The sequence below is a fragment of the Nerophis lumbriciformis genome, linkage group LG06, assembly GCF_033978685.3.
Source record: "Nerophis lumbriciformis linkage group LG06, RoL_Nlum_v2.1, whole genome shotgun sequence".
Lineage (NCBI taxonomy): Eukaryota > Metazoa > Chordata > Actinopteri > Syngnathiformes > Syngnathidae > Nerophis > Nerophis lumbriciformis.
The window spans coordinates 47,984,976-48,007,984 of NC_084553.2; the positions used below are offsets into that span (position 1 = coordinate 47,984,976).

The 23,009-nt window shown below is 40.1% G+C and overlaps 1 protein-coding gene across 1 annotated transcript; it reads left to right on the forward strand.

The window, feature by feature from the left end:
- The first annotated feature begins 1,024 nt into the window (after positions 1–1,024).
- Positions 1,025–21,239, forward strand: LOC133608869 (homeodomain-interacting protein kinase 1-like). The gene is made up of 9 exons (XM_061964472.2): positions 1,025–1,324; positions 1,523–1,782; positions 1,858–2,049; positions 7,527–7,708; positions 8,430–8,553; positions 11,233–11,343; positions 11,445–11,531; positions 11,830–12,023; positions 17,368–21,239. Exons 1-9 carry the CDS (start codon positions 1,273–1,275, stop codon positions 17,549–17,551), a joined length of 1,386 nt encoding a protein of 461 aa, XP_061820456.1. The 5' UTR covers positions 1,025–1,272; the 3' UTR covers positions 17,552–21,239.
- Positions 21,240–23,009: the final 1,770 nt, after the last annotated feature.

Genomic DNA, 23,009 nt, shown 5'->3' on the forward strand with positions numbered 1-23,009 from the left:
AAGTCGCCACCTCATCGCAGGGCCAACACAGATAGACAGACAACATTCACACTCACATTCACACACTAGGGCCAATTTTTAGTGTTGCCAATCAACCTATCCCCAGGTGCATGTCTTTGGAGGTGGGAGGAAGCCGGAGTACCCGGAGGGAACCCACGCAGTCACGGGGAGGACATGCAAACTCCACCAACAACGTCAAAGAGATTTATTTCAAAATCATTCATCGTTATTACCCTGTAAAAACTGTGATGGTTGGATACAAGAAGGACATTGATGTTACCTGCACATTATGCAACATGCATCCAGAGACTGTTTACCACATGTTTTGGACTTGTGAAAGCACTCCATCACTGTGGCAGGGCATCTGTCCTTTCATCCTGGACAATATTCATGACAAATGTGTGCTTTGTTTTAAAGATGTGCTATTTGGATTTACACTGTATGAAAACAAATGTGAAAAGGAATTTTACCTTTGCAACCTCATTATACTATTGGCTAAGTTTTATATTCATTAATGTAAGTTTCTCAATACCCGACTTGTTTTTTGTGCCTTTAAAAATAGAATTAAAACTTTAAAACACTCTCTACCTCTAACAACCAAAAAGCTGTGAAAACTATGACGCTGTGTTCCAAATTTGGATTATTTATGGAACTTGTGTGCGCCTATGGCTTTACATTGTGTTACATATATATATTTTGCATTCTATTTTAGTTACTTTGTTGAGTTTATAACCCCCTGGCGCTGTTTTGTACTGTTTCTGTACTTGTTTTGATTATTATTATTTCTTCATTGTATGTAAATGTTGCATATTTTAAATAAAGGTTTATAAAATAAAATAAAATAAATAAATAAAAAAGGCTTCTCTGACACTATAATCACGCCATAAAGTGGCTAGTTACCCAAGGACGCCACTAGTCGCTTAGACGACCTGTAACTTACATAAATATAAGTTAGCGTATATTTAAATCGCCTTAACTACCAATGTTCGCTATTTAAATCGAGTAAAATCCGTTTGTTTACACGCTAGCTGGGAACAAGCTAGCATGTGTTATGCTAACATGCTAGTAATTAATGCTAAAGGACATGCTAATGCTAATGCTAACGCCACCGGTGCCATTAATTAATAATTTAAAAAAAGTACCGACCCACATAAACTTTACGCCATCGTTTGCGTAAATTCGTGGATTCAATGTCAAAAAAGAGTTTACCCACGGTACGTGTAACTTGTGAAATACTTACGCCCCGGGTTCGTCACAGACAGCAAGTACAGGATGAGCCCGGCTACGAGTGCTGCGTCATGCGGGCTCCAGTGGACAGCAAGCGGTGAGTAAGGTGGAGGACTTTGAGGCCCCTTCCGGACACAATCTCATCTTGTTCCCGTGCACTTGACGATTACGATACGTAGCAATATGAATCATAAAGCACCCGAAAGACGAATCCACTTTCCACACCCACGGTGTATTTATTAGAACGCGTCTTCTGTGGGTGGAGAGCTGACTGCGGCGCCCATGTCCTCGACAGAAGAGCCGGGCGTACTGTCGGCTCACCACCGCCACCACCACTCGGTCATCTCAAGAATGGACTCCTCTGGCTCAGGGGACAATCAATTTTCACCCGGAGCCCGAATTCATTCTAAGTCATCCGGCTACGACGTGTTGTCAGTGCTCGGACGAGGCGCCTTCGGTAATGTTGTCAAATGCCGGAAGACTACTGACCATAAGACGGTGGCGGTGAAAACCATCAAGAACCACGGTACTTCAGCCAAACGGGCCATATATGAGGTAAGAGTATCTGCTTTTTAAGTATGTATTTATAATAAATAAACATTGCTTAATCGGATTTAACTGTCTTTACAGATTCTGGCCCTGCTTAAAATCAAAAAGATGGATGCTGACAAATGCCACTTTGTGCAATGGAACAGCATCTTCAGCATCACAGGGCATGTTTGCATTGAATTTGAGCTTCTGGACAAAAGTCTATACGACTTGATTAAAGAACGGAATTTCAGACCGCTGCAGCTAAAGGAGATCAGGCCCATTGTCTATCAGGTATGTTCTCAAAAATCACCATCAGTTTGTGTTTTTTAATTGGCTGCCCAATGACCTTGTCACATCAGCCTTGCAGTCTATAGCAGTGTTTTTCAACCACTGTGCCGCGGCATACTACTGTACCGTGATGAGATATTGTTTGGTATGCCGTGGGAAATTATGCAATTTCACCTAATTGGTAGGAAAAACATTTTTTGCAAACCAATAATAACAATTAGAGATGTCCGATAATGGCTTTTTTGCCGATATCCGATATTCCGATAATGTCCAACTCTTAATTACAGATTCCGATATCAACCGATACCGATACATACAGTCGTGGAATCAACACATTATTATGCCTAATTTTGTTGTGATGCCCCGCTGGATGCATTAAACAGTGTAACAAGGTTTTCCACAATAAATCAACTCAAGTTATGGAAAAAAATGGCACTGCCATATTTATTATTGAAGTCACAAAGTGCATGAATTTTTTTGAACATGCCTCAAAACAGCAGCTTGGAATTTGAGACATGAGGAGGTTGAGGGGGCGGGGTTGAGGTGGTGGTGGTGGTGGGGGGGGTAGCGAGGGCGTGTATTGTATTGTATTGTTCTGTTGTGTTTGTGTTGTGTTACGGTGCGGATGTTCTCACGAAATGTGTTTGTCATTCTTGTTTGGTGTGGGTTCACAGTGTGGCGCATATTTGTAACAGTCTTATAAAGTTGTTTATACGGCAACCCTCAGTGTGACCTGTATGGCTATTGACCAAGTGTGAATTGCATTCACTTGTGTGTGTGAAAAGCCGTAGATATTATGTGACTGGGCCGGCATGCAAAGGCAGTGCCTTTAAGGTTTATTGGCGCTCTGCACTTCTCCCTTCATCCGTGTACACAACGGACAATACTGGAACCGTTGTAAGGGGAACTTAAGGGCGGTGGACACAGGATATGATGACACGTGTTGTGTGTTGGACACCTGGAAGTGGAAAAAGTAAGAGTGGGAATAAAAGGCAGAAAAAGACGATAAGCTTTCTTTTGGTGTATTATTAAGCTTAGATTGCTAATAAGTGACAAGTTTGGCACACAACAATGGCGACGAGGATGGGATAGTGTCTCCCTGGATTTTTTCAATGAAGAAAATGTGCCTTGGCTCAAAAAAGGTTGAAAAACACTGGTCTAGAGAGCCACATTTAAAGGGGAACTGCACTTTTTTGAAATTGTGTCTATATCGTTCAAAAGCATTATAATAATAATAATAACAATTGCCTTTATTGTCTCCGAGGAGAAATTTGTCTTGGACATCAAGACACAGCGTTTTACATACATACATACATACATGAATACAATGAATTGATTAACGTGGACCCAGACTTAAACAAGTTGAAAAACTTATTCGGGTGTTACCATTTAGTGGTCAATTGTACGGAATATGTACTGTACTGTGCAATCTACTAATAAAAGTCTCAATCAATCAAACATACAGTTCATCCGACAATACAATGACGACAGTGAACAGTGCGCAGGTTTATCAGTTAGTTATGAGATCACACATTACATTCCCCCCGTATTGCACACCTCCCATATTGCACTATCCCAATATTGCACTCCTTATTATTGCATCCGGTTATTACAGTAGTGTTTTGTTTAAGTGCTTTGATTGCCACCGGGACAAAGGAAAATCTATACCTGTTGAGTTTGTATGTTGCTGTTCCGTACCATTTACCATTTGGTATCAACACAATTTCACTATGAAGTATGTGGTGTGGGTCACGGGTGATTTTAGGACCCCGCTTCCTCACGGTCTCTTTTTTTCAGGGGTGGCACCCATAAAACAGTCTACCCCTGGAGCAGCTGTAGCTACCATAGTAGTTTACCACGGTTACCACCAGCAAGTATGAAGTTCATTTTCTTGTAAGACAATTGCTAACGTTAAACAATATTGCAAAGCATTGAGTTATTACAGTACGTCAGACAACTTGCAACAGTTGGCGCAAAATACAAATACTTTACTACAATGTATTGCAAAGTGAACTGGACTGTCTATCCAGTTTTGTTGACAGTAATGGGGGTGTTCTAAATAACAGTAAAACAAAATACATGATTTTGTGCCATAAACATACATACAAAAATGTACAGCCTCTATCACTTACTTTAAAAAGATATTTGTTTGGAGCAGGTGCATGAAACTGAGCTGCTAGGGTTAACCATAAATTATCAATTGAATTAGTCTTGTTATATAAACATGATTGTGTCTAAAATTGGCAGGACTGTTTCTGTTTTAGAAATTGTGCATAATTTGTGACTGATTTTTCAATCAAACAAGTTTTACAGTCATTGGTGTTGTCTCATCTTGACTATTGCTCCGTGATTTCGGCATGCGCTCCAAATATATTCAAAAGCTCCAACTTACGCAAAATAAGGCCGCACTATTGGCACTGAAATGGCCACTTTGTGGACTAGTATTGACAGTGTACACCACAATCTATCATGGTTATATGTTCATAAGCGCTTACTAAAAAACCTGCCGGTATTTTTTTATACTATTCATACTTCAACAAAACCAAAAATTGTACACTCTAAAATATCATGTGTTTGCAACAAACACGGACACTCCACTAGACACTCTAAAATATATCACATGTTTGTAACAGCACTCCACTAGACAACAGACTAATGGAAACATAGTAGTACCAGGAGCAAGAACATGTGCTAAGCAAAAACTGTTGTACTTAGCTGCTTCCCAGTGGAATAGGCTGCCTCGTGTATTAAAGGAGTCAAATAATGTAAGGTCTTTTCCAAACAAGCTTGAAAAGGTACTACGCTATGGATTGTTTTTTATTCCCTTGTATTCTTTATTTTATACATGATGTATTGTAGTATTGTTTATGTATAGCATGTTATAGGCACATCCTTTGTTGTTGAGTGTTTTTTTCTATATATGTATTGTTGATATTTTATTTAGATGATGTTATTGTCTCGACCCCAGGAAGATTAGTGGCTACTCTGTAGCAACTAATTGCGATCCATTTTAAATAAAGATTGTCAAATTTCCTCCCGTAATGAAGTAAAATTGTAACATTCATCCATCCATCCATTCTCTGCAGCATTCATAAACATTTTATTTAAATTTAAACATATTAGGTCCTTATTCATATGCACTCTTTACATTGCTGTCAACAGAATCATTTAAAATATGACACAGTGTGCCTTAATGAGTATTTGCACAACAAATAAATTAACTGGACTGAGTAGAACTAGAATCACGGTGGAATAAAAAAATGTAAGATTCATAAACATTTTATTTAAATTTAAACAGATTAGGTCCTCATTCAAATCCGCTCTTTACATTGCTGTCAACAGAATAATTTAAAATAGTACGCAGTGTGCCTTTATTAGTATTTACTAGGGGTGTATCGGTACGTTTATTTGTATTGAACCGTTTCGGTACGGGGGTTTCGGTTCGGTACGGAGGTGTACCGAACGAGTACACATGCTAGCAGCGACCGGGCTAGGACAACATGTAAAAGCCAGAGCTGGAAGACCCTACTGCCTCGTTAAGATCTCCCGTTTGGGAACACTTTGGCTGCGCGATACAACAATGGATGACAGAGGTTTGCCGACATTGTTCAGCAGCTGCTTCTGACAACACGTCAAACATGTGTTGCACCTTTCCTGCTTCCGGCTCCCAGACCGTAGTCGAGGAGCGCAGGGGAGACACTCCTCCAGGGCCGATGTATTCTCGGGGGCAACACCCTTCACTCTACCCGGCAGTGGGTCTCCACAGCTCCGGACTCCAGGGTAAATGACGAGTCCGGCAATTAGTTGCAAATCGTGGCTTTATTGAGGACTTGCACACAGCCAATCCAACAAAACATTAGCCACTCCCTGCACTCATGCTACCGCTCCCTCACCTCGTCCGCCCACACACTCACCTCACATGCTGTCACATATTAAAGGGCCACACACACATATGCTACTCTCATAACACATGCTAACCCATTTTAAGCGTCACCACCGCATTCAAGCAGCCTCTCCTTGGCGAGTCAGGCAGGGCTAAAGCAATAACAAATGTTTTTATAGCAGCAGATATACAGTAAGTCCATATTGCATTAAAAACTAGATTTTGACCCACTTCTATGGTGGAAGAACAATGAGCCCATATATCCTCTTACTGCCAAGTTAGCCAGGCTGGGGGGGGGGGAGAAAAGTTAATCTGAGGCTGAGTTGACTTGAAACTGTTTAATGTTGCACTTTTTATATGTAGAAGAAAAGTTTGGTCATTGTATTTAATCTGAGCAACAGCTTGAGGCAGTTTAATGTTGATTGACGTGGATCCCGATTTAAACAAGTTTAAAAACTTATTGGGGTGTTACCATTTAGTGGTCAATTGTACGGAATATGTACTGTACTGTGCAATCTACTAATACAATTCTCAATCAATCAATCAAAAAAAGCACTTTATATGTTTAAAGGTTTTGTTAAGAAACCATTCTGAACCTTATCTTATTTAGTTTTTATTTTATATATGTTGACCACATTAACCCTGACAATGGACCTTGTGTGTATATGTATGTTATGCCATTGTTTACAAATTTGGTAAATAAATAACCAAAACATTTATATTTTGTTGTTTTCTTACTGTACCGAAAATGAACCGAACCGTGACCTCTAAACCGAGGTACGTACCGAACCGAAATGTTTGTGTACCGTTACACTCCTAGTATTTACACAAAAAATAAATTAACTGGACTGAGTAGAACTAGAATCACGGTTGAATAACAAAAGATGGTGGGACTGATATAACGTTTATAACAGATGAAAAAATTATATTGTAACTAAAATGACTTAGGTTTTGTAAAGGACCACAATCGTTCCGGAACGCCTCTGAGTGAGGTGGCATCTTGGGTGGCTTTTGCCACCCCTTAGACACGCCATTGCGGCTAAAATTAGTTTGTTTGCGTAAACGGCTTATAATAACAATGTTGCCAATACTTGGTTAATATTCAGGTCATGAGATGTAAATGGAGTATTTTTGGATGCATTTTTAAAGTGATAAAGAGCCGATATGGATTGCTCCAATTAGCACCACCTACAACAAGCCAATAATTACAAATTAGAATGCAAAAATAAAAATACACATATTTTCTTGTCCCTCTTAAGGATCGTGAATGATAGGCAAAATAAAAAACTGCATTTCCACTATAAATCTCATTGTGCAGGATCTGGGGTCTCCCTGTGTGTGCATAGTCTCTCCAGGTATTCTGGCGTCCTCCCATATGCCAAAAACATGTTTGACTAATTGGAGACTCTAAATTGTTCAGGTGTGAATGTCAGCGTGCATGGTGGTAAATGTGCCCCATAAATGACTGGCGACCATTCCAAGGGGTACCCACCTCTTCCACATTATTCGGTTGGGATAGGCTCCAGTTCACCGGTGACCCTTAAAGACAGGTATGGAAATTCAATTTACGTTTTTTTTAATCTTATGTGTGACTCAGTTGGCAGAAACACTGGACCATCTGAAGGCTTCTCAGATCATCCACGCAGACCTCAAGTTGGAGAATGTAATGCTGGTCAACCACGTGCAGCAGCCCTACAAAATTAAAGTCATCGACTTTGGCCTGGCTGCCCACGTGTCCACCGCCAAACAGGGCTCGCTTATTCAGACGCTCCCTTATCGGTGAGTCACTAGTACAGGGATGTTCAAAGTGCGGCCATAGGGCCCATTTGCGGACAGAGACTTTTTTTTATTGGTCCACATTCACACATGTAATAATCATGAAATGTACTTACAAATGAGGAGTTGGGCCATATGAAAGTTTAATTGTTGAATGTTATTTTATACAAGACTAATGATAAGAACTATTGATTAGTTTAATTGAAGTTTTCCACTTATACTGTATTATGATTTTCACGTGAAATGGTGAAAAAATGGCAAATGCATCTTTTAATGTTTTTGTACATGGACCTCTGTTCTATTTTTATTTTTTATTTAAATTATGTGCGTGGATCCTCTTTTGGAACAAGTGTTTTTAATGTTTTACAGTATGCCATTGGCCAATAAGTAAAAAAAAAAAGAAAAAAAAAAGCTGTGTGCTGCAATGACACCCAAGCCGCAGAACATTAGGTCAACTTGTACAATGTATTGAGATGCATTCCAAAAGCTACGTAAAAAAATCTGCCCTTATAAACATATTACTACAAAGTCTTTATTTAGACTGTCAGAGAGGTGTTCATTCAACAAAGTTTATTATTGTGGTTGTCTCCAGTAGCTATAATAAGCAAAAGAAAGTTATTGTCGTGCGTAAGTGCTCACAATTTTAGTTATTCCATTTGCTTTCAGACAAAAATGTTGTGTTCATAAACAAAATAATGACAGTTGATCATCCCTCTAATCTTAGGTCTCCAGAGATCTTGTTGGGCGCCCCTTTCACAGAAGCAATAGACATCTGGTCCATAGGATGCATCGCAGCTTTTTTATACACTGGCACTCTGCTCTATCCTGGCAAAAATGAATACGACATGGTAAGTATAAGTAAGTATACGTTTACTCTTACCTTTTTCACATTTTCTCATAGGAAATGATAGAATTAAGAAACAATCTGTTCAATGTAATTGAATGTGGTGCATTGCCACTGCATATTTATTACCGCCACACCTTGACATTTTTTGTACTTGAAAACAAATTCAAGTAATATAATTTATTGTAGCCCCCAGAAGAAATCACACAAAGTCCAACGCTATTTTTAACTTTTATTACCAATTTTATGATAACAAACAGGCACGGGGACGGTGTGTTTGTAATAAACATGGGAAAAACTGACATCAAATCCAAACCACACAATCATAAAGCATTAACATTAGCTGGTCGTTACAGTATGAATTGATTTAAATTTCCTATTATTTGCGCACTATTGCCAAGTGAAAACTTGACCATCGAAAAAAGACTTTGATCACCGAAAACCGTGTTACCGAAACGCCCTTGTTTGTAGCGTTGTCAGCATGTATGTGATGTGGACGTGATTTTTATATATATTGTATATATTGCAGATATACCCGCGCGGACAGGTATCTTCAAAATGTGCACATAATAAGAGGACAGTGGCGGCTTATAAAAAGAGAAGTCCAACTAGAGCAACAGCGCGAAGCAAGTGCTCGCTTCAGTCTCTTTGGTAAGGGACACAAGTCGAGTCTCTAAACACAAGTTCATTCTATAGTAACATCATAAGAAGATGATTCAAATTTGTTGCTAGTTTTTAATTTAGAAAAGTCATTAAAGGTCTGTAAACACTTGAAAAAAATCTCAACAATGTATGTACCTTGTACAAAAAGCAGCAACAATTGAAAATATGGCAAAACAATATATGTTAATGCTAATTATGAAAAACCGATTTGTTTTAAATGTGTACCGGTATATATAAATTTTTGAGCTGTTTTAAAGAAAATCATATCATAGCAATTTACTCGATGACGTCATTGCGGCCGTGCCCATAACCACGCCCCGACTGACACAGGTATCTTGGCAGTTTAGGGGAAACCCTGCACCATGGAATTTATTAACTGCTACTCGTCATTTTAAGGTCTCTCTTTTTCTGTTTTTAATTGTCTATAGTGTGAAAAGGATTTAAAGGTTAACTGTTTTTTAGTTTTGCCTATCGTTCACAATCATTATAAAAGACATGACAACAGATGTTATTATTATCATTTCTTTGCATTCTAAATATTAAATACATGGAACTTCTTTGCATTCTAAATATTAAATACATGGGATCAAAAATCAGCTTACAATGGAGACGCACAATTCCGCCACAAAGCCCTTAAAAAATGCAAACATGATATAAGTATATATGTAATGTAGAAAAGTGCACATTTATAATAACATTTAATACCTTTTACATATTTTGATCATTTTAAGCAAACGCGGCGCATTAATGTCAAAAATGCATCACAACGTTTGCTTTTTTTTTTTTTTTCATCACTGATTATCACTCACTGCTGACTTTGAGAGCCAACAAACATAATAAAACATCACTTACTGTATAAGGTGCGCAGTCATTAGGAGGCCGATGTTTATATATTCCCATTTAGGTGGCGAATGACTCATAATCCTCACAAAGAAAAGGGTTGTGAATTTTACATGTTGCAAAAGTCACATGTAAGTAGACAGCCTGTTGAGGGTTCTTTCTGATTAGGGACAGACAACTTAAAACACTTGTACGCTGATCTAAAGCATATGTACGCGGATCTGAATACACACACTGATTAATTTACAGACACACAAATTAGTACACACACACGCAAATTGGATTACACGTGCACAGATTGAGATACACGTTTGCAAATAATTTTGCTACACTAATACTTCCATATCTTTCAAACTTGAGAAAATATGTGAGTCTTTTCAGAGACAAGTATTCATTTCTTGAGGTGTGTGTGGGGGGTTGAGGTGGGCGGGGGTGTTTTTGTAGCCCGGAAGAGTTAGGGTTGCAAAAGATTCTGGGTATTTGTTTTGTTGTGTTTATGTTGTGTTTAGGTGCGGATGTTCTCCGGAAATGTGTTTGTCATTCTTGTTTGGTGTGGGTTCACAGTGTGGCGCATATTTGTAACGGTTTAAAAAAATAAATCAAATAAAATATGACCACCCTCAGTGTGACATGTATGGCTGTTCCTCAAGTATGTCTTGCAACAATATGCGTGTGTCTGCAGAAGCCTCATACAACATGTGTCTGGGCCGGCACGTTGTTAGTATGAAGACAAAGATGATGCTTTGACAGTTTCTGGAGGACACTAAAGGCAGTGCCTTCATGGAACACCCTCGATATTGTCGAGAGCCTTATACCACAGCCTTATACCACACCGTGATTGTTAAATTCCTTCAGTTCAGCACACAACGCTGTCAAGCGCCATTCATTTAAAACTTGCGGGCCGCACTAACATTAAACTTTCATATCAAGGTGGGGGCCGCAAAATAACGTCTCACGGGCGGCAACTGGCCCGCAGGCCGCATGTTTGAGACCCCTATTCTATACCATAGACATACATCAAAGTCTGCACTTCTAGAGGTAAATAAACAGTAGTTATTGGACCTCGCTCACCAAGTGAACCTGGAAGTGACTTTAGGTCACGTGGTTGCAACCCAACAGTTGCTAACAGATTATGTAGTGTATTAGTGCTGCAGAACAACCTAAATATTTGTTTTTTTAGATCAGGTTCATTGTGGAGACTCAAGGTCTGCCTCCAGATAATGTTCTAGAAGCTGGACTACAGACCAGCTGCTTTTTCCAGATGGAACACAACTTTTCTTGGAAGCTCAAGGTGTGTTCCTCCTTTTGATTTTTTTCTTTTAATAACCACATGAAAATGGATAGCAGTTAAATGTAATTGATGGCTAACTGTAACCGTGTTCTTTTATACAGACACCAGACCAATACCAGAAAGAGACCAGTTTGGTCCCCAAAGAGACCAGACGATTTAAGTTCAACTCACTTGATCGCCTTTTGCATGTAAGCACTTACTCTAAAACGTCTAATAAATACTCTTGATCTCAATAGTCTTAGACTGGTCGTCCTATATTTGGGGTTTGGAGATTTAACCATTCAAACCAATAAGTGGCGTCAAATTACTTATCCATAAACGTTTCATAGCCTTTCTTCCTGTCATTCATACAGAACAGGGACTTTTTCTGGATTAATGTAGTCTTTTTTTCTTTTTTTTTTCATCGAAAAAAAGGCTTGTCCTATATTTGGGTCAATACCAGCCTCACGGTTTTTATTTGGGACTTTTCTTTGCCTTTTGATTCAGTTTCAGCCTGGCATCTTGAACACCAGGCACATCGCAAACAAAGCTGCCAAGACGGCCGACGTGCAGAAGTTCGTAGAGCTGCTCAAAGGATTGCTGCAGCTCGATGCCTCCCAACGTCTGACACCTCGCCAGGTGCTGGAGCACGACTTCAGCAGCATGAGCCACTTAGACCCGCTTCACGGCACCAGCTCTCAGTAAGTTGATGCTGCATTTTAATGCAGTGTTTCATCATTGCATGTAATAGCTGTGTCAGTGTGGTACAATGGTTACAAGCAGATGAAATCAACAAGAAGTCAGAGCTCTTTACACCCTTGATCAGCAAGCTCAGGAGGACTTTCTTCACTTACAGTAGATGAACGCAACACAACCACCGACAAAAAACAGCCATAACACTAGGTACAACAACAACACATTAGCTTAGTTTTTGCCGTATTAATAATAATGCAGAGTTTATATTGATTCTGTCTAGAATTATTATCTATCCATCCATCCATCTTCTTCCGCAGGTGAGCCAGTATAGGCATAATATGATCAAACTTTCTTGTTCTTGTCAAAAGTCTGGCAGCCGCAGCCTAACTGTAATCTTTTAATGCTAGACATAGGGAGATTTGAAAATAATATGTTACAGTAATCGAGACGAGACGTAACAAACGCATGAATAATGATCTCAGCGTCGGTGGTGGACAAAATGGAAAGAATTGTAGCGATATTACTGAGATGAAAGAAGACTGTTTTAATAACACTCTTAATGTGTAACTCAAAGGAGAGGGTCGGGTCGAAGATAATACCCAGATTCTTTACCGAGTCGCTTTGTGTAATTGTTTGGTTGTCAAATGTTAAGGTGGTATTATTAAATAGGTATCGATGTCCAGCAGGAACGATAATCAGCATTTTCGTTTTCTTAGCGTTGAGTTGCAAAAAGTTGGTGGACAACCATTGTTAATTTAATTTAGACATACCTCCGGGTGACTACAATCTGGCGTGTTGGTAGGCTTTAGGGGCATGTAGAGTTGGGTGTCATCAGCTTAACAGTGAAAGCTAAAACCGTATTTGCATATGATGTCACCTAGCGGCAGCATGTAGATGCTAAAGAGTGCAGGGCCAAGAACCGAACCCTGTGGAACTCGCACGTTACCTGCACATACTCCAAAGTTCCATTGTTTTGGGAAACACATTGCATCCTGCCAGTAATATCGGAGTTAAACCAAGAAAAGGCTATACAGTCGTGGTCAAAAGTTTACAGACACTTGTAGAGAACATAATGCCATGGCTGTCTTGAGTTTCCAATAATTTCTACAACTCTTATTTTTTTGTGATAGTGATTGGAGCACATATTTGTTTGTCACAAAAACATTCATGAAGTTTGGTTCTTTTATAAATTTATTATGGGTCTACTGAAAATGTGACCAAATTTGCTGGGTCAAAAGTATACATACAGAAATGTTAGTATTTGGTTACATGTCCCTTGGCAAGTATCACTGCAATAAGGCGCTTTGGGTAGCCATCCACAAGCTTCTGGCAAGCTTCTGGTTACATTTTCGACCACTCCTCTTTACAAAATTAGTGCAGTTTCAGCAAAATTTGTTGGTTTTCTGACATGGACTTGTTTCTTCAGCAGTGTCCACTTGTTCTCAATGGGCTTTAATTTGGTTAGTTCTAGCTTAACTGACTCTCACCCAGACTAACAGACACTGTAATTTCCTGTGTACGAGCTTGCTCTAGTGTAGTTAGTCAAGTGTGACTCAACCAGTAATCTATGTTTCTAGGTAGAATGATGGCGCCTACCCGGTTAGGGTGAGGCCGTCCCTCATCAGCAAGCCCAGTTTGCACCAGAAAGAGGGCCAACTGTCAATAAACGTTAGCCCCTGTTCTCTACAAAAACTAGCCAGCCACTTGTTAAGCGAGACTAATCTGCTATACCTCTCATCATTGCCTCTCGCAGGCAGGGGGCCAGAGACAAGTACTCGATGCCTGGACATCTTTCTAGCAAGATTACAAGTCCTAGCTATGTTCCTCTTTGTAATCTCTGACTGTCTCATCCTAGTGTCATTGGAGCCAATGTGTACAACTATGTTCGTGTAGCTAGTAGTGTGATTAGCCTGTTGTAGGTGTTTACTAGGCCTGTTGCGAGTTAGCTCCCTAAAATTAGCTTCAATGTCAGGTCCTCTGGCCCAAGGAATACACTTAATGTGATGGAGTCCCCTATGACTAAGGTGTGGTGCCCGGAAGAGGGGGATGTAGGACTAGTTAGAGGGCTAAATCTATTAGGCGTCTCAACCAGTTCACCGTTGCCTGTAGGCTGCTTAGGGCTGCTACAAACTGGGCTAGTCAGCTCACTACAACTAACGCTAGCAGATGTGTCCGCAGCGTCTAAGTTACAACATTTCTCTTCTCTAGTTGGCGGACACGGTCCTCTAGTAGGGCCAACCTATCCATGAGAACGGTGCACGAAGAGCAGGGAGTCATACTCACGTTGTTTCGTTCTTGCTGTCTTTGTAGAAGTGGTCACAACGTGTGGGAGCAGATTCCTTCAGACTGTCGCCGCCTTCGCCCCGCTGAGCTTCGTTTGCTTAGCAGCTACCTAGCTGAGAGAGGGGCGGTGAAACAGAGTGCCGGTGGTTTACAAGTTCGATAAGACTAATAAGTATGTTGGGGAAGGAATAAAGATAGCTGTAAAATAGAAGCACACAGATTGAAAGATAATACGTAGCTTTTTTCACGGCAACAGCAAGCAGTCACTCATGGCAAAACCTACTCTAGAATACCTACTCTTTGATAAATGCGGCTTGTTCTGAGTTGTCATTTTTAGAACTGAGGGGACACTTCCATTATTTGTAACCCCTCATTCTGTGCAGAGAGTTAACTTTTTGCCGGACTAAAATTCAGTGCAGTAGCGCCCCCTCCTGCCTTAAGGCATGAATGATGCTTACGTCCACGTGAACAGCCCAAATGTAACTATCGAGGAGCAATCATAATGCAGTCAGCCACAGTGTGCCCACACATGAATGTTTGTGCCCCAGACCCACCAAAGCTATAAACCTAGGGAATACACTGCTAATGATGTGGTCAGCTCGTGCAGTGCTCGTCTACTTTTTTTTTAGGCAAGGCACACGTAAAAAAAAAAAAAAAAAAACCTCTATCCACTAAACACAATGCTGATACAGTATCCTTGCAGGAATTTAAAACAAACACTTCTTCTTTAATTACTGTCCCTCTGTTTTTTTAGTTTTCTATATCAGTCAAGCTTGAAAAATCAGTTCACATATGTATGTTGTAAAAAAGGAGCAATTTGGAAAAATCTTTTGTTTGCCAGAATGGGGAACTCCTCCATACTGTATATGCTAATCTGGCACACCAGCTTTGCATCAGCGGACATCTCAAACATGCACCTTTAATTCTGCGTATTGCTCATTAAAATGAGCTAAGTCTATGTCCACGTAAGGATATATATTTTCAAAAATGCACATGTATCCCCTCTGGTATAAAAAATATATATACCGGTACTGTACATCCACAGAGTGGCATTTAAAAACAATATGTACACAAAATAAATTTCACAGGCTGTCATGCGCATTTTCTTCAAGTAGAAGCCTTTAAAAAAACAACTGCACTGGAATTTGTGTCATACTACTATAACGCCGTTGTTCATCAATATTGGGATTTGATGTACAATGTGATAAGATGTACAAAGACGTGTATCTTATCTGTAAAATGTGCGCAAAGTTAACTAATGGAGGACAGCCAGTGTGGGTGGCCATGTGTACATTGGTAAACCTCACTCGCTGACAACCTCAAGAGTAGTGCTGACTATCGGGTTGATAGCTTGAGCTTTTATCTCGATAGCTAGCTTGATTGTCTAATGCGGACGACCCAAGTTTGAGTCCCTGACGGGAACAGGAAAAAACACTCAACCAGGATTCCGTCACCCCGATCAGAGTGAGGTTTAGGGGGGTGAGTGCAGGCCTCGGCCGATATTCGATAAGTCGATTAACCAATGATAAATGAAAATTAGGTTGCTAAGTTTTCCAGCGTCTATAAATCTTCATGTGCATGCTTTAAGAGCATTTACGCTTTTTATCAGTTTCAGCAGCTGGCTGCATGTGTGCCAGCAAGACCGGGCCCCTGGCCTGCTAGTGTCACACAGTGTAACTAGTTGGCTGTGACCAACACAAGTAGTAGCAAACCCAAAACCAAATGCCATCGAACCAGTGTGGGAATATTTCAGTTTTAACTACAGATGTCCGATAATATCGGACTGCCGATATTATCGGCCGATGAATGCTTTAAAATGTAATATCGGAAATTATCGGTATCGGTTTTAAAAAGTAAAATGCAGGACATTTTAAAACGCCGCTGTACGGAGCAGTACACGGACGTAGGGAGAAGTACAGAGCGCCAATACAAGCCACACCAAACAAGAATGACAAACACATTTCGGGAGAACATCCGCACCGTAACACAACATAAACACAACAGAACAAATACCCAGAACCCCTTGCAGCACTAAATCTTCCGGGACACGACAATATACACCCCCGTTACCCCTTACCCCTTACCCCCCCCCCCCTCCCCCCCAACCCCGCCCACCTCAACCTCCTCATGTGGGCGACCCAGGTTCGAGTGCCGGGCGGAGCAGAAAAAGCAGGGACACAGAGCCCAGAAAACATTGTTGTTTTTTATTAACGTGTTAAAAGCGTTCATCTTATTTTGTTGAAAAATTATTTTTTTTTAAAACTCAGTTTTACCGTTATGCTGTCTTTAAATTGAAGTTGAGTGGTAATTGGCTTTTTGGTGATACCTTGTGACCAAAATAAATAAATCAAAGCTCATAATGCAGTCAATAGAATTATACAGACACGTTTGTTACTGGATACTTTCTAATATGCGTTTGCCTTGGAGACCTTGTATATGTAAGTTATATACAACTAAAATGATTTCCTACTTGTTTATATTGACTAAAAAAGACACTGTATTTCTAGCTTGTATGTTTTGGTGTACTTAGCTGTTGTGTACATTTGCTGTTAGCTCCTAGTAGCCTACTGCTGTATAGCCTACGATGTTTACCTTTTGTAAATTGTTTCACTAAAATACAGGAAAAGACTTACCGTATTTTTTGGAGTATAAATCGCACCGGAGTATAAGTCGCACCTGCCTAAAATGCATAATAAAAAAGGAAAAAAACATTTATAAGTGGCACTGGAGCCCGGCCAAACTATGAAAAAAACTGCGACTTATAGTCCGAAAAATACGGTAATTAACCTTATGTGCTTATTGGAGGACATTTAGCTGCTATTTGGCTGTCGCGCTTTGTTCACGTAAACACACTGCAGGACTGCTTGTATCGATATGCTTACATCAGAGAGTTTTGACATAAGCCGGTATAATCGAATACACTACTTGTTTTTTGCTGATATCAGACCAATGTCAATAACAGATCGGAACACCCATGTGTGATTAACAACTTTTATCCCTTAACCTTGTTCTTGTCAAGTGGTATTCCCAACAGCCGACACTAATTAATGTCCGTCTGTGTTGCAGCGTGCAGTCGTGCTTTCACATCATGTCCTTCTGCTCCAACAAGACCACTCTACAATCCTTCGGCGGTAAAGGATTTGACTCGTCATCACTGAGCGAGCCTCACGACGACGAGCAATGCTGTAGCCCCACATCACCAGAACCGTACGAAATCATTGCCAAAGAAGAGCAGTCGGACCCAAGTTGACGTCAAACGGCCAGGGATGAACAGGTTGACGGGTTGGTGAAGAGGAGGGGATAGTATTTTCTGCCTTTAGTCTTCTCTTCATCCTTCTTCAGTAACAGCTGTCAGCTCTCCCCCAATCACGTTGTGTGGAAATGAATATTGGTGGTGGTCTGAAGCGCCAAATAGCTGTAACTCACAGCAAGTGTCTGAACGAATTAGTAGGTAAAATGTGGTAAAATCGAACTTGTGTTAGTGAGCAGCTATTTCCAGATTCATCTGTAGTGAGGATATTTCCTGTTACATAGATGACTATTCCATAAACCGTTTCTTTCACAGGATCCATAAACCGTTTCTTTCACAGGATATCTAGATCCTGACCAAAATGTAAAATCTCCTTCCTAGACTGCCACCTCTTTTGTGGAAACTGTTGTTTAATCCTGCTAACTGTACCGTCACAGTATTTTCTGTACTAATATGTTAAAATAGCTGCACACCACAAAGCGACTTTGTCTATGTTGTGGTTTACCAATGCAAATTCAAAGTCTACGTTATATGTCCTATAGCCTAATACTAAGTGCACTTTGGGCCTTCTGATAACTAATAACCGGGCCATTAAATGGACCGGTATCGTGCACGGCTGTGTCTGCAGCTTCATTCTAACCGCCCTCCTCGCCCCATGTCCTGTCTCTCTGCACCTAGCCTTTTAATCCTCCAATAAAACCCATCTTATTCTCACCGCCACCGAGGTGTCGGCGTCTGCCGTTGGCGCCAGGAAATGAACAATCCCCCAAACACGCTTCTTGATGAATGTAGTGTTTCATCACGTTGGTGCCCATGCCTCTGATTTGTGTGCAGGGAGACTTGCACTGGAGGCTTAGCAGATGAATAGTCCTTGCCTGGGAGCTGCTTAGTCCGTGGCACACACGGGACTGGCTGGCTATGTTGCAATGCGACAGCTGGTTGACGACAACTGGTAGTACATTATGCAAATGAGAGCAACTCCTCAACTTGGATCGTTGTCGTTGCTTAGACTCATGCAGGACTTAGTGTAAATATGTGGACGTAGGTAAGAGGTGGTGGTTACTACTGTTCAGTCTTTTGTATCAGTTTGTTTGGTCGATTTTCCTTAGTCTGTCCATCAGTTGGTCTGTCCAACCCCATCTTTTCTGTCTGTCTACACCTCTGTCCGTCCAATGGATGAGCTTGACAGACCAATCGCCAAAAACCGATGGATCTGAGAGCTTGTCCATCTATCTGTCTGTATTTCTGTCGATCAGTTGGCTGGTCCATTCACGCCTACTAAATGTTTGTGCGTCCGTCTTTGTCAGGCAGTTGGTCTTTTGTGTGTGTGTGGCATGCTTAGCCATTTATTTTTCTCGAGTCCTCCAGGAAAAAAACTTAGTAGCTTAGCATGGTAAATAGACGTGTTTGTTGCAGCTTGCTCTTAAAATAATCTTGTTGTTCAAAAGCAACTGTTCTTACTTGTTTGCACTAATTTTTGTGCATTTGGGATCCCCATATGTCCCGAGTCCGACAATTTGTAAAACCAAGGAGGCATGGTGGAGATATTTATAAAACAAGCTTGCCTTCTTCCAAACTTGCTTCAAACAAGCCGACTGGAATTTGAGACATTAGTGACGTATTTTGCATTAATTACGTCAGCGGATATCTCCATACATGGTAGATGTTTACCCAAAGAGCTTTGCGCGAGTCTGTCATTTGTATTTAGTTGTCCATCCTCTTGTTGTGGGGCAGACTGGCCCGTATATGTTCACGCATAGAAACATTTTCCGTTGTTGCCTTTTCTAATACAAATTAGTGTATAGTTCGACCTTATCGTTCAGTAGACTCTATAATAGAAGCCCTGAAAACTACTACATGCCTGAAGGGGTGGAGGCGCAGTTATATAAGGCTTGGCCTTGAGGAGGATTTCAGCATGTAAATAAGACCGCCCACAAAACGACGCATTTTTAAGATGTGTACAATATGTATGCACAATTTTGACCAAAGAACCACTATTACATGTAAGGAAGTGTTTGAAATGTAGAAACAAAAATATTATGACTCCCTTTAAAACATTGTTATAATGTATCTAAAGCCTTTAAAACAATGTTAAATTGTATCTACAATTCGCACAATCAGGGCACAAACTAAAATGCAAGTTTAAAAAAAGCACAGATGTGTAAAGATGCATGGAGCTGCCTCTTTAAAGCCTAAATGGAATGAAGCCATGATTAATGTCATTGCTAATATATCAAAGATGAATGTTGACTACGCTTTATTACATATTAGCAGTAGTTGAAACACACTCTATTTATGCAACCCTCTCGTTGTGTCTTTGTGTTTTTTCCCGCACTCCACAGGGAAGACAATTAATTTTAAAGACAGTGGTGTTGCTCCAAAATCATAATTTGCACATCAAACAGGCTCCACCTTCATCCTGCTCTATTTGCATACAATTGCACAAAAGGTACATCAATGTCAAGTAGAAGCCTTCATTCCATGTTCTTCTGTGCAGGGATGCTGAGGTCGGCACACCTGAGGTGCTTAAAGCAAAGCGGCAAGCTGGATGTTGAGTGTAAACAAATGATGGGAGCCTGCCAGGCGCGTGCCAATTCTTTTGTAACGGTGCTATCAAGAGTAAAAGCTTCAAATATACAATTATCAGAGGGAAGAGAAACAAGTAAGTCAAATTGTTTTCTAAGGATTAATTAGCTTTATTGCCTAAAGTGAAAGCAGATTAATTTAATTTTAAATTAAAGTATTATGAAATGACTGGTTACATAAATAGCCTATATAATTAAATTATTTACATCAGTAGAACTTACACTCAGGTCATGTGTATTAGGGATGTCCCGATCCGATATTTGGATCGGATCGGCCGCCGATATTTGCAAAAAAATGCGTATCGGCAAGGCATGGGAAAATGCCGATCTAGATCCAGTTTAAAAAAAAAACTCCGGTCCGTGTTTTCCAACGCACCGATTTAAATAATACATTCCACTTTTCTGCTGCGCCCTAATTTCCGTTCCGCATTTTCCAGCACACCTTCAACACATCCACAGGTCTGTGGATTCTCACGCAGTTGCTTTTAGCTGCTGGCATTACACGACAGGCTCTTCACTCTTTCCTGTGTCTCCCTCTCACAAACAGACAAGCGCACCTTCTTACACACGTCACATACTGTCACGTCATACGTCACATACGTATACGCCCTCGCAGACCAGAGGTAGCAGCATGGCTAACGTTAGCTGTGATGCTAGCGCAGCCGTGCGAGCAACCTTCCCTCAAAGGTGCGCGCCTGCGCAATTGCGCACTGCTCACGCGTCCTCTGCGCACGGCAAATCTATGCCACGCACAAGATCAAATTAAAAAATAAGCGCATAACAATTTCCGACACACGGACACGACAGAGAAAACAGTTTTCGTCATCATTGTTCAAATATTGTAACGTCTGTCGAGACGCTTATCTCCATTCGGTGCCACACGTCTACACCATCAAAATGCTGAGGCAAACATTTCCAGATCAACACCGTATGAAAAAAACAGTGATTTTTTTAGTTGTGATTTCCTTCTCTGCGTGAAAGTTTAAAAGTAGCATATATTAATGCAGTATGAAGAAGGTTTTAATGTAAACACATAGAATCATCATACTGCTGTGATTATATGCATCAAGTGTTCATTCAGGGCTAAGGAAAAATATCGAGATATATATTGCAGCCCTTTGAGACACTTGTGATTTAGGGCTATATAAATAAAGATTGATTGATTGATTGATATATGGTGTATCGCAATATGGCTTTAAAATATCGCAATATTAAAAAAAGGCCATATCGCCCAGCCCTAGTTCAATGATGCCATTTTTGTTTGTCATGTATAATTTTGTCTATTTTGTGTTTATCCTTGAATAAACAGGTCAGATTCTTGTTACCAACCATTGTGTACTATTCAAACTCCCCTAATTCAGCTGGCTAGTTGTTATCAAGATTACTAAAACCCTTTTCAACATGATTCTGACAACTAAGTAGGCTAAATAACTTTAAACTTTAATACATGCTCAGATAGGCCAGTATCGGTCAGTATCGGTATCGGATCGGAAGTGCAAAAACAATATCGGTATCGGATCGGAAGTGCAAAAACCTGGATCGGGACATCCCTAATGTGTATATAATAAAATTATTTACATCAGTAGAATTTACACTCAGGTCATGTGTACAACATAATTTCGCCACACCTAGTGTGTGTGTGACAATCATTGGTACTTTAACTTTAAATACACATATACAGAGTTAAAATAGATGACAGTAACAATTATTTATATACAGTATACCTGTAGGTACGTATTGTTCAATTTATATCCAATGCCTTTGGGGCAAAACATTACCTGGTCCACTCAAAATGTAATTAATCCCTCCACTTTTTTTTTTTTTTTTTCCCAAAGACAGGAAACTAATTCCTTCCCCCTTTTCGTTTTCACCCTCCAAAATTGTGTCTAATGTTCTTGGAATGAAAAGCGCTGTCTCCAATGTATAGTTGTTTTGTATTAACTCTTGAAATGCTCCCAATAAATCATCTTTGATCACTAAACAACCAACTAATTTCATTCTCCGCATGCCGTACTAATTACTGCACATTATAAATAGAATTTCTGCAAGTGAGTAATTGGCTTGCGTGATGTTCCTTCGAAACAATATCCTACTACAGCAGCAAACACGGGAAGAGTCCAAATGAAATGAACATGAAAGAAAGCACAAAAGATTGCTGTTGTTTTTAATTGCATCAAGGTTTTTTGAGCTAATCCAGTCAGATTCGAAGGTACAACAAAAATTAAAGCAAGTGGTTAATTTTCAACCTGAAAATGTATATTTTAAATATACATATATTTTAAAGAATATTTCATGCTTGGGTCCAAGGTCCTATTATGTTCCCTCTAAGCCAATTCTCATTAAACTTTCACAGCGCAGAACTCATGAATAATATGAATAATGAGACCAGATAAGCTAAGGTCATAGGTTAAGTTTGTACTTCTGAGTCGTACATTGATTCTCCAATCATCCGTCTATGTGTTGGTTTATCTGTAGGTTGAATCATCTTTCTGTCCATCTTTTGGTCAATCCAAAGATCCTTCTGTTCCTCTATTTATTTGTCTATCCATCTTGTTTGTCCAGTCACCCGTGTAGGTTCCTACAAACATCACGTGTCCAATAGAACACCTTTAGTGTTTTTTTCTTACAGTAGGTCCTTAAAACAAGAACATTAGAAAATGGTAGTGCTTAATGAGTGCTCTCTTGTGCCGAGTGCACTCGGTCGATACTTTTTGCGTGAACTAGTGCATGTAAAAAGTTAATTAATGAATGACAGTGCACTTAGTGTGGAACCTATTCCTAGCTGCTTCCTGCTCCGAAGTCTATAATGGAAAATATCCCCTTTTGTGGCAAAGTCAGTAGAACTACCGTATTTTTCGGCGTATAAGTCGCAC

Bases quoted from the DNA above. Each gene is read 5' to 3' on its own strand.
- LOC133608869 (XM_061964472.2), top strand. From the start codon at position 1,273: ATGAGCCCGGCTACGAGTGCTGCGTCATGCGGGCTCCAGTGGACAGCA. The intron at 2,050-7,526 runs GTATGTTCTCAA...TGTGTGACTCAG, and splicing joins TCAGGCCCATTGTCTATCAG to TTGGCAGAAACACTGGACCA. The intron at 8,554-11,232 runs GTAAGTATAAGT...TTGTTTTTTTAG, and splicing joins GCAAAAATGAATACGACATG to ATCAGGTTCATTGTGGAGAC.